At 36.2% G+C, this 19,493-nt stretch overlaps 1 protein-coding gene across 1 annotated transcript in view; it reads right to left on the bottom strand.

The window, feature by feature from the left end:
• Nucleotides 1-19,493, bottom strand: part of CCDC39 (coiled-coil domain 39 molecular ruler complex subunit) — a 45,457-nt gene that overhangs the window by 9,377 nt on the left and 16,587 nt on the right. The window contains exons 8-13 of the mRNA XM_077770563.1: nucleotides 17,716-17,819; nucleotides 17,250-17,382; nucleotides 14,050-14,244; nucleotides 12,971-13,135; nucleotides 10,191-10,328; nucleotides 8,459-8,667 (exon numbers count right to left, since the gene is read on the bottom strand). Coding sequence (XP_077626689.1) covers nucleotides 8,459-8,667; nucleotides 10,191-10,328; nucleotides 12,971-13,135; nucleotides 14,050-14,244; nucleotides 17,250-17,382; nucleotides 17,716-17,819 — 944 coding nt within the window. The remainder of the gene's footprint in view (nucleotides 1-8,458; nucleotides 8,668-10,190; nucleotides 10,329-12,970; nucleotides 13,136-14,049; nucleotides 14,245-17,249; nucleotides 17,383-17,715; nucleotides 17,820-19,493) is intronic.

Below are 19,493 nucleotides of genomic sequence, written 5' to 3'. Positions count from 1 at the left end.
AAGTACAAAACTGTACACTTAAAAATGGTTAAGATGGTAAATTTTATGTTTTTTACCAAAAAATTTTAAAGATAGTCCAGAATAGGAAAGTTAGTGTCTTTCCTTGCAAGGCATACCAAAAAATGACAAACCCAGGAAGAATTGTCTCCCAAGATTTAGAATATTTTTCTGCTGATTATTTTTTCCTTTTATTCCAGCAAATTCCTATTTTATGAACTTTTTAAAACTTGTTTTATAATAATACAATGCTAATATACGCATGGCAACATGAAGAATGACTCATTTGCCTACTACAACCTCATGAAGGTATACCATCCAACTGTGGTGAACAGAAATCTTCAACCTACCAGTTTTTCTACTCTTAAAGTTGGTGGTAAAATATATTAAGTGACAGAAGTTATAGTTTTGTAGTAACAGTACTACTGTTGTATTATCAAAAAATACTCATCCTTTATATGACTGGCCTTCCAGTTTAAGACGGTGGACTGAGCACAAGTATATCTCTCCTCCTTCCCAAAATGGAAAAGAATAAAAAGGGAAAAAACTCACCACAGCTCTGGGAATAAGAAAGACACATATTTTTGTCATGAATCCATGAAAAAACTGAGAAACAAATGGGACATGATTGGCAGGGGAAATAAGAGCCGTTTCACTGGGGTGCCTGGATGGCTCAGTTGGTTAAGCATCTGACTTTGGGTTAGGTCATGATCTGTGGTTCATGGGTTTGAGCCCCACATCGGGCTCTGCTGACAGCTCAGAGCTTGGAGCCTACTTTGGATTCTGTCTCTCCCTCTCTGCCCCTCCCCTGCTCAGGCTCTGTGTCTCTCTAAAATAAATATTTAAATTTTTCTTTTTAAAAAAAGAGCCATGTTTCACCAAAGAAGTGTGTAGAAAATTCAAGCCCAGAAATAAGAAAAAGAGCAAGAATGATCTCTGAGGCCATTTATTAAGGTAATTAATAAAAGGATTGCCTACAGAACATCTGGGCCACTCTCAACACCTCAAAGTATACAGGAATTATTTTTGCTCCAATGATAACCTCCCAAATTACCAGAGTTCCTAACATTGTACATTGGAGCTAGAGAGAAAAGTAGAAAAGAGCATGATGTAATTCCAGGACCCCAGAAAAGTGGAGGTTATTAAAAAATAAAGTTCCATCCATAAAGAAAATAAAGCTTTATCAACCAAAATAAACCTTTTAAGGGAAAAACTCCTTGTGACCCCTAAGGGACAGAGTAGTCCAGCACCTACAAGCAGCCCTCCCTTTAGAGGAGAGACCAGCTGGAAAAAAAGATGTACCTAATTGCATAAGACACACATACTAGCTAACTATATCAATCACCATGATTATTAATTAAACATTTGTTAATAAATATAACAGAAAGCCAAGGATTATCAGACATTCTGGGAAGTTAACGGGATGAATGAAAAGAACAAACTTAGCAAACACAGAACATACCTTAGGAGATACAAAAATAATGCATGGAACAAAAGAGAACTTCCAAAGTATTCTAGTATCCCTAAAAGATGAGAGAATATTGATCCAAAACTATCCATAAAACAAGAACGGGCTGCTATAAAAAGAAAGGACCAATGATGAAACAAGAATCCTTGCAACAGGGGGAGGGGGGGATGGGCATGGAGGAGGACACTTGTGGGGATGAGCACTGAGTGTTATGTGGAAACTAATTTGACAATAAACTATTAAAAAAATAAATAAATAAAATAAATGTGATTTGGGAAAAAAAAAAAAAAAGAATCCTTGCAACAAAACAAAATTCAGTAAAACCAATGAAAGACTGGAAAGACAAAAAGAATACCTACCAGACGATGTACTTCTAGGTATTGACTCAAGAGAAAAGGAAGTATATGTTCATACCAAGAAAACATATATTCATAACAATGTAATCTGTAATAGCCAAAACCCAGAAATAATTCAAATGTTCATCAACAAGTAAATGTACACATAATTGGGGTAAATGTATGCAATGGAATATTACTACTCAGTGATAAAAATCTGGGGTCAGCAAACCTGCCTCCCTGCCCATGAGCAAAGAATGGCTTTTACATTTTTAAATGTAAGATTATTCCAAAAAATCAAGAGAAAAATTGTATTTCATGAAAAGTGGAAATACTATGAAATTCAAACTTCAGTGTCCAAAAGCTTTATTGGAACACAGCCAGCTCATTTATTTGCATACTATCTATAGCTGCTTTCACTCTACAATGGCAGAGTTGAGTTGTTGCAACAGAGACCCACAAAACCTGGAATATTTACTATTTGGCCCTTAAAGAAAAAAAAATGTGTGAGGTATAGCTAAAGGAATACTTAAAGAACTTGTTTTAGCCTTCAAGGTGAAAATTATAATTAGCTAAGCACTTCTCTCACAAAGTTAAAGAACATCAACACAAACCCACAAAAAATAGACAAAACAGTAAATGTGACAGCAGCAACTAATAAAATAGATGAACTCATAATAGAAAAAAATCAAGAAATGTTTCTTTTTCAAATAGTAATAATATTCATTAACTACTAGAAAGATTATCCCTTCTAAAACAGAAAAGTCCCAAGCCATTACCAAGAATGAAAAGCTACAAACACTATAGCTATTAAAAAATAATAAAATGATACAGTGAACAACTTTATGGCAATAAGTTTGAAAATTTAGATGAAATGGAAATTTTTTTCCTAGGGAAAATTTTAATTTACTAAAACTGATTCAAGAAGAAATTTTAAAAAGTATGCATCGTCCTACAGCCAATAAATTGAACCAATAGTTTAAAATCTGAAGGAGAAAAAACGGCCTCCAACAGCTTTGCTGGCGAGATCTTTGAAAATTCAAGAAAGATCTAATTCTACTCTTTCACAGACCTAAATTTCAATTTAATTATAGTAAATAAGAAAATTAAATCAGTGATTGAGAGAGAGAAGAGAAAGAAGGGGCAGAGAATGGAGAGGAGGCAAAAAGGAAGAGTAGAGGGAATGAGAGAATGAGACTATCTTAAAAAGTGGAATAAAAAGAACAGAAAGTTTAAAATGAAAGTTAAGAAATCTTGAAGACAGATCTAAAAAGACCAACCTCCACTAAAAACGAGCAACAAATGCAGAAAACAAAGTATGAGAAAAAAATTAAAGACTAGAAAAATATTTTTCTGACCTGAAGAAAAGCATGAATGAAATTGAAAGAGCTTGCCAAAACTCAAACAAGAAAAATGGAAAACAAAAAATGAAAAGAACCATCCAGACATATAGGGAAATTCTGAAACCCTAAGGATAAAAAGAGCATCACAAAACTTTTCAGAAAGGAAACAAAAACCAAATATTGTACGAAATGAAATGNAGATCATTTTCTCACACCATGCACAAAAATAAACTCAAAATGGATAAAGGACCTGAACGTGAGACAGGAAACCATCAAAACCCTAGAGGAGAAAGCAGGAAACAACCTCCTTGACCTCCACCGCAGCAACTTCTTACTTGACACATCCCCAAAAGCAAGGGAATCAAGAGCAAAAATAAATGATTGGGACCTCATCAAGATTAAAAGCTTCTGCACAGCAAAGGAAACAACCACAAAACTAATAGGCAACCAACAGAATGGGAAAAGATAGTTGAAAATGACATATCAGATAAAGGGTTAATATCCAAAATCTATAAGGAACTCACCAAACTCCACACCCGAAAAACAAACAACCCAGTGAAGAAATGGGCAGAAGATATCAACAGACACTTCTCCAAAATAAAATTAATTAGTCTGAAGCTGAAGGCATCACACTCCCAGACTTCAAGACCTATTACAAAGCTGTAATCATCAAGACAGTATGGTACTGGCACAAAAACAGACACTCAGATCAATGGAACAGAATACAGAACCCAGAAATGGGCCCACAAACATACGACCAAGTAATCTTTAACAAAGCAGGAAAGAATATCCAATGGAATAAAGACAGTCTCTTCAGCAAATGGTGCTGGGAAAACTGGACAGCAACGTGCAGAAAAATGAACCTGGGCCACTTTCTTACACAATACACACACACACACACACAAATTTAAAAAGGATGAAAGAACTAAATATAAGATAGGAAGCCATCAAAATCCTAGAGGAAAAAGCAAGCAAAAACCTCTTTGACCTCGACTGCAGCAACTTCTTACTCAATACATCTCTAGAGGCCAGGGAAACAAAGGCAAAAATGAACTATTGGGACTCATCAAAATAAAATAAGCTTCTGCACAGCAAAGGAAACAGTCAGCAAAACTAAAAGGCAACCACCAGAATGGGAGAAGAGATTTACAAATGACATATCAGATAAAGGGTTAGTAACCAAAATCTATAAAGAACTTATCAAACTCAACACCCAAAAAACAAATAATCCAGTGAAGAAATGAGCAAAAGACATGAATAAACACTTCTCCAAAGAAGACATTCAGATGGCGAAACAGACACACAAAAAAATGCTCAACATCACTCATCATCAGGGAAATACAAATCAAAACCACAATGAGATGCTACCTCACACCTGTCAGAATGGCTATTAACAATTTAGGCAACAACAGATGTTGGCGAGAATGCAGACAAAGAGGATCTCTTTTGCACTGATGGTGGGAATGCAAACTGGTGCAAGCCACTCTGGAAAACAGTATGAAGGTATAAAACAACCCTACAACCCAGCAATTGCACTACTAGTTATTTATCCAAAGGATACAGGTGTGCTGTTTCCAAAAGGCACATGAACCCCAATGTTTACAGCAGCGCTATCGACAATAGCCAAAGTATGGAAAGAGCCCAAATGTCCATCAATGGATGAATGGATAAAGATGTGGTGTATATACAATGGAGTATTATTCAGCAATCAAAAAGAATGAAATCTTGTCATTTGCAACAAAGTGGATGTAACTGGAGAGTATTATGATAAGTGAAATTAGCCAGACAAAGACAAATATCCTATGACTTCACTCATGAAGAATTTAAGAGAGGAGAGCCTCAGGGCAAGATGGTGGAGAAGTAGGGAACTCCTTACATCTCACTTGCCCCCATATCTCACACGGAGAAGGCCTGAAGGCAAAGGAACCCTTACAGAATCCAGGAGTTTGGGAGGAAAAAGAGACACAGTCCGCTGAGAAAACCATCTAGCGTGAGTGCGAACAGGGGAAGATAAAATCGGGCCAGGACCAGAGACACGCGGGGGGGGAGGGGGGATCCTCCTCTGCAGGGAGCTGCGGTGAGGCTGGGGGGTGAGGGGGGAGAGAGTGGCCGAAACTGCTCAAGATACTGTCTCTGTCGCTGGAGAAGAAAAAAACCTCTGCTTGGGACACAGAGGGATCCAGTTTCCTGCTCTCCAGCTGACCCTAGGCGGGACACACTCGTCCCAGGCGACCCCCAGGGAAACTGCTCCCCACTCACCAGCTAGACCTGGAGGGGACACGTGGCTGCCGCGCCTTTGTGCTTCTGGCTTGGCTGGATCCCTAGGCGGTAGCCGAAAGGCTTAAAACTTCTGAGAGTTTTGGCCCACAAGTTTATAATCGGGCGACAGGACACAGAGAGTTTCTTGCTCTCCAGCTGACCCTAGGCGGAACGCAATTGTCCCAGGCGACCCCTGGGGAAACTGCTCCCCGCCCGACAGCTTGACCTGGAGGAGAGGGGAGCAGCAGCTTCTGGCTCAATCCCCAGGGGGAAAAACTACCCTGAGGGGCTCGCCTGCGAGTTTACATTTCTGGCAATTTCAATGGGACGAGCAGACTGATATCTGGAAACGAGGCCTGGCCTAGGATATAGAGCACCGCCCACCTCAGCTAAGCCCCCAGCACCGGGAGTTTACACACCTAAAAATGTGAGTTGCAACACTTGGTTCAAGAAGGGACTGGGGCACTGCCACGCTTCTACCCACAACCACCAAAGCAGGACTCCCGCGGGACGCACTGGATGAAACCACACCCATCCTGCTAGAGAGCTGCCCTCTTCCTTTTTTTTTTTTTAACCAGAGCCAAGGCAAGACCAACATGGATGCACTGCCCTCATTAATTGTGGCCACTGGCTTGCTTAAACAGTCACATTTAATCCATTCTCTAGATGTAAATTCTACACCTACCTACCTTTTCATCTCTTTCTCTCTGGAGTAATCAGACTATATAATTTCTCTGGATAGCATCATCATCACTTCTTTTGCCTCTTCTCCAATGATATTCCACTCTTTCGCTCTTTGAAAAAAGCCTCTTATTACTTCTGTCTGCTCATTTCATTTCCAATTTCACTTCATCCCCGCCCTGTCATCTCTCTCGTTCTCTTTGCTCTTCCACCAGCACTGCATACACCTGGCTATTTATTTGTAGCTGGGAAATCTGGTTACATGCTTTAAACTGTTCTTTGTCCACTGGGTTTCTTCTTTTTTCCTTTTCTTTTCTTCTTTTTTATGTATTTTTATCTCTGATTATTCCCCTTCCCTCCTTCCTCTTTTCTCTTTTCTTTTTAATTTCCCCTTTCGGTTTGCGTGTTTGTTGGATTTGTCTGTAAGTTTGTGTGCCTTTGTTCCCTGTGTGTTTGTCTGTCTGATTTCTTTTCCTGGGCTACCTCAAGAAACAAGCCAAAATACACATGATGGAGACTCCTAAATACCACTATGAGAAGGAAAACAAAATAACCAAGGTCTCAACAAGAGAGACCAAGAGATACCATTCAAAGAACAACTTCTGAACGGACAGGCCCTGGAGTGTCAAAGAGCCTTCTTTGGTACAGCAGCGCTCACAGGTGCAGACTGCATAACAAGCTTTTAAACTAACAAGAGATAGAAAGCTAACCAAAATGACGAAATGAAAGAGCTCTCCTCCAAAGAAATTCCAGGAAGAATTGACAGCTAAAGAACTGCTCAAAATAGATATAAGCAACATAACTGAACAAGAATTTAGAACAATAATCATAAAAGTAATCGCTGGGCTTGAAAAAAGCATGGAGGACATCAGAGAAACTATGGCTACAAACACTATGGAGCTTAAAAATAGTTATGATGAATTATAAAATGTGATAAATGAGATACATAATAAACTGGAGGCATCCAATGCACGGATTGAAGAGGCAGAAAGTAGAATAAGTGATTTAGCAGACACAATTATAGAAAAAAAAGAAACCAAGAAAAAAAGAGATAAACTGATCCAGGAACATGAAAGAAGAGTTCGAGAGCTCAGCGATATAATCAAATGGAACAATATCCGTATCATAGGAATCCCAGAAGAGGAAGAGAGAGGTAAAGGTGCTGAAGGAGTCCTGGAACAAATTTTAGCAGAGAACTTCCCCAACCTGGGGAGGGAAGTAGACGTTGAAATTCAAGAGGCACAGAGAACTCCCCTCAGACATAATTTTGAATCAGTCTTCTGTATGACATATCATAGTGAGACTGGCAAAATAGAAGGACAAAGAATTCTGAAAGCAGCTAGGGATAGAAGGACCCTAACATACANTTTCCCCCTGAGATCAGGAACACGACATGGATGTCCACTCTCACCACTGTTGTTTAACATAGTGCTGGAAGTCCTAGCATCAGCCATCAGACAACAAAAGGAAATACAAGGCATCAGAATTGGCAAAGAAGAAGGCAAACTTTCACTTTTTGCAGACGACATGATACCCTACAAAGAAAACCCAACAGACTCCNACAATAGCCAAAACATGGAAAGAGCCTATGTATCCATCAACGGACAAATGGATCAAGAAGATGTGGTTTATCTATACCATGGAATACTACATGGCAATGAGAAAGAATGAAATCTGACCATGTGTAGCAACATGGATGGAACTTGAGGGTGTTACGCTGAGCGAAATAAGTCAGGCAGAGAAGGACAGCTACCATATGTTTGCACGTATAGGAGGATTAGGAGGAACTTAATGGAGGACCGTGGGGGAGAAGAAGGGGGTAAATGGGGGGGAGAGGGAGGGAGGCAAACCATGAGATTCTCTTGAATGTTGAGAACAAACTGAGGACTGACGGATATGGGGGAGAGGGGAAGAGGGGTGATGGGCATGGAGGAGGGCACTTGTGGGGATGAGCACTGGGTATTATATGGAAACCAACTTGACAATAAACTAATAAAAAAATAAATTAAAAATTAAAAAAAAAGAATTTAAGAGACAAAATAGATGAATGTAAGGGAAGTGAAGGAAAAATAATACAAAAGGGGGGGTGAAAAAACATAAGAGACTTAAATATAGAGAACACACAGAGGGTTGCTGGGGCATTAACGAATCTACTCTTAAAATCATTGTTGTAGTATATGTTATCTAACTTGGATGTAACTTAAAAAATTAATTTTTTAAAAAGAGAGAGGAAAAAGAATAGATTTATGACTAAAATATGCACTACATATTAAAAGCCTTTCAAACAAGAAAAAGATAAACATCTAGTCAGTCCTTCTAACACCACCCTTACACTTCAAAAACTTTTAGCAGTATTTTTAAACTGGAATTATTACCTTATGTTCTGCCGTTCTTGATCAACATATCTTATTTGTGATGTAAGCATTGTTTTATGAACCTTAATTTCTTCAATTCTTTCTTCCATAGCCCTGTGTAATTGTTGTTTTCTTTTTTCCAGAGAAAGGACTTCTTCTGCCTTACTGTGAAGCATTTCTCGAGTACGTTTAACTTCAAGTTTTAAAAGATTGTCTTCTATCATCAGATCCTATCAATATAACAAAATTGTCAGACATTGAAATAATTAGTTATACCCAAACCAAAATTTTTTCTTATTGCCACATAAGCCAAACTTGAAAATATAACATTTTCTACTTTGACCACTGTCCAAAAATAATTAGGATTAAATTTAAATTACTCTGAGTGATGATTAGGTTTTTCTTCAGTTTTTATTTTAAGAAGGAGTTATGTTATTTCAAGTCTTTATTTAATTCAATTTGAAATTTAATTTTTACAAAAAGAAAAAAGAATTATTCCTAAAAATTGAAATTTACTATCCAGGAAAATACATAAAGTCCTATGGATAAACACTTTTATATTCTAAATTAAATCTCACAAAATATGTGTAAATAAATTTTTATTCTGAACAATTCAGTCATGGATAGAGTACTAATACAAGAATACATAAATAAATCAATTTTCAGAACAGAAACAAACCCTCCTGAATGTAAGACTTTATTATTTCAAAACACAGATCCATAGATTCGATCCACACATCTCAAATGTACCAAAAATAAATTCCAGAAGCATGAAAAACTTAATGTAAGAGATGAAACCAATGTAACATTTGTTTGATTTTTAGTATGACAAAGAAGTTCCTAAACATAAAACTTACGCAGGGAAAAACACTTAAATTTTTGATATCAAAAAAAATTTTTAATGGGACAACTGGGTGGCTCAGTTGATTTAAATGTCCAACTTCGACTCAGGTCATGATCTTATGGTTTGTGAGTTCAAGCCTCGCATGAGGCTCTGTGCTCAGAGCCTGGAGTCTGCTTCAAATTCTGTGTCTCCCTCTCAGCCCTTCTCCTGTTCATGCTCTGTCTCTACCTCTCTCAAAAACAAACAAAAAAAAATTTTTTTTACATTTTTAATGTCAAAACACTAAATAAAAACTTAAACATAAATGGAAAAATATTGACAATATTTATGACAGAGTTAATATTTTTACGTATAAAGGTCTTTTGCAAAGCAACTCCTGGGGTGCCTTGGTGGCTCGGTTGAGCATCAGACTTCAGGTCATGATCTTGCAGTTCATGGGCTCGAACCCCACATCGGGCTCTATAGGCCCAGAGCCTGGAACGTGCTTCAGATTCTGTGCGTTCCTCTCTCTCTGCCCCTCCCCCACCCATGCTGTCTCTTTCTATCTCAAAATAAATATTTAAAAATGTTTATTTATATATACACATATATATATTTTATGGAAATATGGGCCAAGATAATAAACTAGAAATCCAAAAAAGAAAGATTATGGAATATAACATAATAGAAAAAATGTTTTAAACATTTTTATTTAAACAAATATTTTTAATTTTTTAAATAACATATATAACGACAATTTTCCTCAAAAGACTGAAAGGAAATAATATACCTTTAACACCTTCCCTAGTATACAGTTACTATGGTGACTTAGTTTACTTACTTATAAATTGATGTATTTTAAATTTTTTCTATAATTAGTATTAAAACATGTGGTTTTTAATATTATATACATATATGATTTTACTGCACCTGTTTCAAAGCTTTGGCTTTATTTAATTCTTTCTCTGATCTGTCATTGAAAAGGTTTAGTTCATTTATTTTGGTCATGAGGGATTCTTTTTCATCACAATTTTTAGTATGTGACTTCTTGATAAAATAAAGATCGTTCTGTAAAAGGAGAAAAGGGTACATAAATACAGATTTTAAATAACATTAAACACATAGCACTAAACATATCTTACATTAAATTATATGCTCCATTGAATACTTATGATACTTGGATTTTTAAATCTCACTCTTCACGTTCTAATGTCTCTAATACAATACACATGGATATATTCACATAGAAACATTTTCATTTTATCACCTATTAATTCTTTGGATTTGGTTTAGGTTCTTATTCTGGGAAATATTATGTATGGTTCAACCTCAATTACTGAGTGATTGCCACTTATGGGTAGAAATATGAGGAAGAAGTTCATTATTTGATTCAATCCAAGTCACAGAAGGTAAAAACCTTAACAGTCTAAAAAAGCATAGGGTCTTGTTAATAGTACAAGCTCTAGAAGCAGATGGCCTTAATTACACATTAGTCATCTGACCCTGGTGGGCAATCTCTTCCTCAGTTTTCCTTATCTCTAAAATGGAGATGATAACAATACCTACCTCCCTGGGCTACTGTAGTATTTGACATAGAAGTGTCATGTATTATTACTATTATCTAATTACGTGTATGATCACATCTTACTAGAGAGAAAAATGCTAGAAAAGATCTAATTCCATCAGATGCTTAACTGTGTCACACATACCCACATACCAGCTTTCTGGCTTTATAACAGTTTGTCCTCTCCACTCATCCAGAGCTCAGAACAAAGTTTGTGCTCTCAGTCCCATCTGGGTACCTAAAGCAAAAACTTTCTAGTTCCAAGATCTAGTTCTATTCCTCTCTCCCTCTGTCTTTTCTTTCTCTTTCTGTCTCTCTCCCTCCTCTGCCTTTCTCATTACCTGTATTTCTCTGAGGAATCAAAACCTGAGACTGTAGGGGCACCTGGGTGGCTCAGTCAGCTAAGCTTCTGACTCTGGCTGAGGTCATGATCTCACATTTCATGAGTTTGAGCCCTCCATCGGGCTTTGTGCTGACAGCTCATTGCCTGGAGCCTGCTTTGGATTCTGTGTTTCCCTCTCTCTCTCTGCCCCTCCCTCGCTCACATTCTGTTTCCCTCTCAAAAAAAAAAAATTTTTTTTTAAGCCCTAAGATTGTAGTTAAGATAGTAGAAAATTTTTTGTAGAAACATGTCATTTCATAAAATTAACTTTTAGAAATTTTAACTGAAGGTGATTTTCAACCAGGACTTAGTTTCTATTATGCAAAAGAGTAGAGAGGTGGCATGGGAGAAGTAATGCAGAATGACTTCACAATGTCATGCTGCTATTAGAAGAGCAAACCTTCATTAGAAGGTTAACTAGCTTTAAATCTTTAAAAATTCATTTGAGCTATCAACAATAGCCAAATTAGAGAAAGAGCCCATATGTCTACTAACTGATGAATGTATAAAGAAGACGTAGATATACACAATGGAATATTAGCCAGTGATCAAAAAGAATAAAATCTTGCCACTTGCAACAACATGGATGGAAGTAGAGTGTATTATGCCATGCAAAATGAGTCAATCAGAGAAGGACAAATAACATGATTTCTTTTTTTAACATATGATTTCACTAATATGTCGAATTTAAGAAACACAACAGATGAACATAGGGGAAGGGAAGAAAAATAAGATAAAAACAGGGAGGAAGGCAAACCATAAGACTCTTAAATATAGAGAAAAAACTGAGGGAGCTGGAGGGGTGTTGGGTGGGGGGATGAGATAAATGGGTGGTGGGCATTAAGGAGGACACCTGCTGGGATGAGCACTGGGTGTTATATGTAAGTGATTAGTCACTGGGTTCTATTCCTGAAACCATTACTACACTATATATTAAATAAAAAAATATTTAAATAAATAAATAAAGTTTGTTTGTTTGTTTTAAAAAAAAAGAGCTCCCTTTCACCTTGGTTGTCCTAAAGGAATTCAGGGCAATTCTGTTTATAACCACTAGAGGACAGTCATCACAAGCCTTTCAAATTGTACATGACACTTAAATTCTTCGGGGTTCTCATTCAGCTCCATGATCTCACTCCTTCACTCTTCCATTACATAGGTTCCCCTAGTACAGGTTTTACATGACCATACATATTAAAATACTGAAAGATGAAGAACATTTTTACCTTATTAACAAAATAGTCAAAATATTGTAACCAATACATGAATAACAACAACAGATGATCCATAAAGGGTCATTTCAGTGATAAACAGCAATCAAGCTATTCTAGCAAAAACAAAATTGAAAATTGAATTTATCAATGTTTTAAGTTGTGGACTATTTAAGAGTACTTTGAAGTCCTATGGAACAGGGTTCAAATCCTAGCTCTCCACATACTAGTTGTGTAACCAAGGACAAGCTACTTAATCTGTCACACGAATAATAATATCTCCTTCACAAGATTTGATACATACATAGACTAAATGCATAATCAATAATAATGTTATATTCTCATAATCAGTATAGAAACACGAACATTAGGTCATACATTTGTTTTATATGCAGGTAGCTTGGCAATCATCCTATCCAAAGTAAAGTCTTAGGAACATGTTGATTTAAAACAGAATGACTAATCGCTTCTCAGCCTTTTGGCTAAGATCAAGCGTAAAACATAATGACTAATGACTAGGATATTTGAAGCATCAAAAGTATTTTGGTTAAGTTACATGAAGCTTCTTGATCTGTGTTTCCAGAAGGCCAAATGTAGATTTTTTCTCTTCCAATGTCTTTCTAAGTTCAGCAATTTTTGCTTCAAGAGCTTGTTTTTCTTCTGAATTAATTTCTCCTTTTAACCGTGACATTCGGCGTTCCACTTGTTGAATGTAAAAATCCTATTATGTATTTTAAAAACAGATAGTCAAGAGAAACAAAGTTAAAACCATTTCTATAAATGGAAAAACACAATAAACACTTTCTTATAAGTTTAGTCTTAGGTGTCATCATTTACTAAAGTCACTTTAATCCTTCAGTAATGTATAACATAAAATCCTTCTTAACTCTAAGAGGAGAAACAGAAAACTATTCAACAACCAAGATACATGATAGTGACATAGAAGTAAGAAATCTTCTGAAAATATAAGAAGTCAGCTAGGAGGCTATTTCCCCTATGACCAGGATGGAGTAAATCCACTGGATTTACATGGACATGGATTTTTGAGGGTACATTTTCCAAGGGACACAGAAAAAGAGTCACAAATTGTTAGCCACGAATGGCTCAAATATAATGAACTTCAATGAATTATTTTTTAAATAATACTTTAGCATCTGTAATTTTGAGAAACTATGAATACATTAGACGGGGAAACTAAGATGTAGAGAGGGATCACGCTAAGGGAATGACATGAGACAAAATCTATGAATAGAACAAATAAGAAAAAACTTTTAAAATATTAGCTAGGGATTGAGGTGGGGACGCCTATGTTTGCACAACTAAGACTCAACATACAGTTTTCCAGGTGTCAGATATCTCACTCCCTGTTTTATTTTTGTCCAGGCCCAGCTGCCCAGGTTCCTTTAAATAAAATATGGTTGTTCCTCACTAGAGTAGTCTGTCCTCTTACCTGTTTATTTGAGATCAAGAAAAAAAATAGTTTTCAAGGCTGACCAAACACGAAACCCCATCATTCATCTATCCCTCCAAGAGTGCTTTAAAAATCTTTGTGCTTTCAGGACACTGCAGTATCATCACCATCACAACTGTAACAAATCAATATGGAACCAACATATTAATAAGAGTATCATTTACCTGACTGTACATAATTTCTTGCTGCTTCAAGGTTTCAAAATCCAGTTTATGTAACTGATGGTTGAGGTGCTTTAGAGAGGAACGGGTTCCTTCAATTTCTGATACAATGGCTTTTTCTTTTGTTGTCTCGGTCTGTAATTCCTGAACTTTCTTAAATAGCACATCTTTCACTATGTTTAATTGAACATCCACTTCCTGATGATAAGAATAACAGTGATCAATGAAATTATAATACTTTGAAAGGTTTTATTATATGAACATTATAATTTTGGGGGACACAAATTAACCTCCCAACATTTAGCCCTTGAGAATATAAAAATGCCCTTCCCACAATTTCAATACATCTCCAATATTTCTTGTAGTCTACTCTATTCCATCAGATTAGAATAGCACTTTTCTATCCCCACATCATGTACTTTCATCTATCATCTTTAATTCTACCCCATGTCACTCTGACCTTAGAATTTGGATATTCCACAGGTTTCCTTAGAAAATAAAATAGGGGTGCCTGGGTGGCTCAGTTAGTTAAGCGCCCAACTCTTGATTTTGGCTCAGTTCATGATTTCATGGTTTGTGGGATCAAGTTCCACACCAAGCTCTGCGGTGACAGCGTGGAGCCTGCTTGGGATTCTCTCTGTGCCTCACTCTCTGCCTGCCTCTTTCTCTCTCTCTCTCAAAATAAATGAACATTAAATAAAGAAAATATATTGGTGACACACAGCTTGTAAATTCACAAAAGTTGCTAAAATCTTGAGAGTGTTACAGGGAAGAAATCACACCACTCAATCTCCCACCTTCTTCTGGGCACTATCCAGTGGTGAGCAGGTAAATATTTAACCACCACCACCAGCTTTCCAGTGGATGGGAGGTTAGAGGGAAGAAGCTGATTTTCACTGTATAAATATTCCCAATATGGCCAATTTCAAGCTACTAACATTATTCCCTAAATGCAGAGGTGGGAAGAGATATACAGTAGCAGATCATTATGTAGCATTTCCACTGTACAGATGTAAGCTCTTAAGTTAACTTAAGAGCATAAATAGGTAATAGTAAAATATAGTAAAATAATTTGGAAGTGATGAACACTCAGTGCTAATTACTTTGTTTTTAATATTATGTATTTAATTATAAGTCTATATAATTTAATTTTTAATAATAGCTACATTTAGCAGCTGACTTGCAACATCCCAGAAAATTTAATTATCAGCTCTTGTAAGCTGGTAAGAGTGGGCTCAACACACTACTGGTACTACCCTTTACTCACACCTTGCCTCCATTGGCCTCCTTACACGTGTAGCCTTCTAGGAAATAGAAACCAGTCCCCAATTCCTATTCTTATTTCCAGTTCACTGCTCATTTCTCAAGAGGTAGATTTGTCTTAACCTCAAGGCTTCACAACCACGTGCTCAAGGCTTCAAACAGATCTTCTCTGCCAACATCTGTTGAAAGTTATCATTGTAATTTTTTAATATTTATTTTTAAGTAACTTCTACACCCAACATGGGATGTTACAACCCCGAGATCAAGAGTGCATGCTCTACTGACTGAGTCAGCCAGGTGCCCTGAAAGTTATCACTTTAAAATGCTAAAATAATTTCTCTCTGTGCTCTCACAGCCAGATAAGCATATTTCACTTGGACAACAAATAAACTTCAATATGAAAAAAAAAAATCTGTGATAGGCACATTTAAATTTACACAAATTAATAAATACAATCTGATATAATCTTATAAAATGCATTTTTATATAATAGACTATTTTCATTAGTTTTAACTCCTTCCCAAAGACCCCCCAGTGTTTTGAAGCCAGTGCTTGGTGGTGAATAATACAGTACATCTCCAAAACATATAGAGTTAGGATTTTTCCAGACAAAGAGCTACAAAACTCAAGACTGTGAATATAACCCTGCTATAGCACAAGCAGCACATACGCTGACAATCCTATTTTCTTCTAATTTAGCTAATTTCTTCAACAATGTCACTTGTTTTTAATGTCATAATCAAAAGTTCTATTTCATATGAATTTTAGTCTTTACAGATTTCTAGTAAGTTCTAATACAGTCCCATCTCATGGACTACCAAAAATTATGGTCTTAGGAGAAAAACAAAACAAACAAAAACAAAACTTTTTAAAAATAATGTTATGTGATTTAGACTCAAAATACTGCTCAAGTCCATATTGCTGCTTGACTTCATTATTTGGAATTTAAACATACAACAGCACACTGAGGAAGCTGGATTGTATCTAAATATAAGTGAAACCATACTTGGTATTTAGCAAATGGGGGATTATTGCCATGATCCTCAGCTGCCCCTCAGAGAAAGCATAAAAGCGAGTAGTAGTGCAAATTGTGTCAGGTCACAAAAGTCACTTTTAAGTTTTCAAAGTGGGAATGGTGAACCAGCCTTTTCCCGCTCCTCAAAACTGACCTAAATGCTACCAAGATGTCAAAGAGAGTCCAATAGAGTTAGTAAAGTAAAGCACTTAAGAGCCCATTTACTAATAAATGGTGCCAGACTGTCATAGACATTAAATGATAAAGAAATACAGGTAATGAATGTAGACCATAGGGGGGAATTTGATCACAAACACACAAAAACTGACAGCCAACTGTAAAGGTGGAAATTCATTATAAAACAGGCATCTTTCAAAGTACATTTATAATATGAGAACATATATATGAAGGAAAAGCAGAGACGTGGACACACTAGGCATTGGGAAGGCATGAAATCCAAGGTAGGGAGGCTACCTGTAAACCTGCAAAAGAAAACATCAGTATTAATGTTTTGTTTATTTCTGAGAGAGAGAAAGAGAACCTGAAACAGGCTCCAGGCCCTGAGCTGGCTGTCAGCACAGAGCCTGATGCGGGGCTCGAACCCAAAAACTGTGAGATCATGACCTGAGCCAAAGTTGGATGCTTAACCAACTGAGCCACCCAGGCGCCCCTAGGAAACATCAATATTAAATGCTGAGAGTGAAGCTAAAGGAGAATTAGAAGCTTGGAGAGAGAAGGTCAGAAACATTTTTGGAAGCCCCACGTTAAAAGAGGTCTAATAACTCAAAGTTTGATTATAAATTACAAATGTGATCACACCAGAAAGCAGAGCCTCTGAAAAGACCTCCTACCCCCTGATAGCAAGAGTCTCATTCACTATTGCTAAATGTACTGTGACTCTTTAAAAACAGAAACTAAACTTTACCTTTACACTTTTTTCCTCCTCCTTTAGCATATCTTCCAAATTGGTAGCTTTCTCTTCTACAGACATAGTTTTCTCAGTAATTTGCTTTAATTTTTTCTTTACAATCTGATTATGATTTTTAATTTTGTGTAACCTGGAGATAATTTATGAAGAAAAAATAGAAAACATGTCTAAAAAGTAACACGTACAAACAAGGAATAGTTTATCTTCATATAACTTGAGGATTTCTTTTGCCATACATCTTCTTACTACATTTATGTAAACCTTATTTATTAAATACATATTTAATAAGCCATAAAAATATTATTCTTAAACCTTTATGATGAAAAACCCAGGAAAATTTATTTTCAATTTAATAATTTAGTAGCTATAATCTTGCAGTTTTTTTAAATAAAAACTTAAATACTCAATAATTTTTCTAGAAGTAGTCCAAAACTATAAACATTTTAAAATATATTTTTCTTACCTTGTTGTTTCTTCATGAATGTCCTTCTTTATTTTGGAAATGTTTTTCCTCAGAGCTTGTAAGTCACTGGAACTCCTATTCACAGTGGCTTTTAGAGAATCCAGCTATTCATTAGTTAACAGACAGAAATTATATATTGTACTCTATATCTTATAAAGGAATTTCACTTTTGAGAAGTTCTATTCTGAACATATTAATTTTTAATCTACATCACACCTATAAACACAGTAACCATGTTTCCATAATACATATTAACAGTTTTTCTTTTTGATCTGATATTACATTTTCAATAACTTATTATGTGACACTGGCACATTATAGGGTCCCACATATATGTGTTACAGGTACATAAAGCAAAAGCTTCACAGTATTGGATTTGGCAATGATTTCTTGGATCTGACAGGCAACAAAAGGAAAGATAGACACATTTTATTTCATCAAAATTAAAAACTTCTGTGTATCCAAAGACAATATTAACAGTGTTAAAACGCAGTCCACAGAATGGAGAATATACTTGCAAAATCATATACCTGCTAAGGGATTAATATATAGAATATATAGAAAATTTCTAAAACTTACCACCAACAACAAAAATAAACTGAATCAAAAAAGAGCAAAGGATTTGAATAGACATTTTTCCAAAAGATATACTAATGGCCAATAAGCTCACGAAAAGATGTTCAACATCATCTATCATTAAGGAAACGCAAGTCAAAACTACAATGAAATCCCAGCTCACACCCTTCCATGAGGATGACTACTGCCAAGAAAAGAAAATAGCAACTGGTGGTGAGAATACGGAGAAATTAGAGCCTTTGTGCACTGTCAGTAGGAATGTAAAATGGTACAGCCACTATGGAAAACAGTATGGTGGCCCCTTAAAACATTAAAAATATAATTACCATAATTACCATCCAGCAATCCTGAGGTAATTGTACACCCATGTTCATAGCAGCATTATCCATAAGAGCTAAAACATGGCAACAACCCAGTGTCCACTGACAGATAAATGGGTAAGCCAAATGTGGTCTACACATAAAGTGGAATAGTAGTCAGCCTTAAAAAGTAACAAAATCTTGACATATTCTACAATATAGATGAACCTTGAGGACACTCTACTAAGTAAAATAAATGAAATAGGCCAGTCACAAAAAGATAAATACTGTCTGACTCATGTGAAGTACTTAGAGTAGTCTCCTGGAGACAGAAACTATCGTTCGATAGTTGCTAGGAGCTGGAAAGAGTGGGGAGTGGGGAGTTAGTGTTTAATAAGTACTGGGTTTCAGTTTTACAAGAAGAAAAGAATTATGGAGATGGATGATGGTGATGGTTGGATAGCATTAGGAATGTATTTAATACCACTGAACTGTATGCTGGAAAATGATTAAGATGCTTAACTGTAGGGGCACCTGGGTGGCTCAGTCAGTTAACCACCCAACTTCAGCACAGGTCATGATCTCACAGCTTGTGAGTATGAACCCTGCTGTGCCAACAACTCAGAGCCTGGAGCCTGCTTTGGATTTTTTATACTCCTCTCTCTCTGCTCCTCACCCATTCTCTCTCACTCGCTCTCTCTCTTTTAAAAATAAATAAATATTTTTTTAAAAGATGGTAAACTGTATGTTATATGTACTTTACCAAAAATTTAAGACTTGGAGAAAAAAAATAAAGTACTAATGTATGCTGTATAACATGGATGAACCTTGAAAACATTAGTTTAGTAAAAGAATCCAGACATACAGTGCTCTGTATTATGTGATTTCATTTATATGAAATGT

Source organism: Crocuta crocuta, unplaced genomic scaffold (genome assembly GCF_008692635.1).
Source record: "Crocuta crocuta isolate KB4526 unplaced genomic scaffold, BGI_CrCroc_1.0 scaffold256, whole genome shotgun sequence".
Lineage (NCBI taxonomy): Eukaryota > Metazoa > Chordata > Mammalia > Carnivora > Hyaenidae > Crocuta > Crocuta crocuta.
Note: the sequence above shows the minus strand (reverse complement) of the source record. Positions and strands in the feature narration are given on the sequence as shown.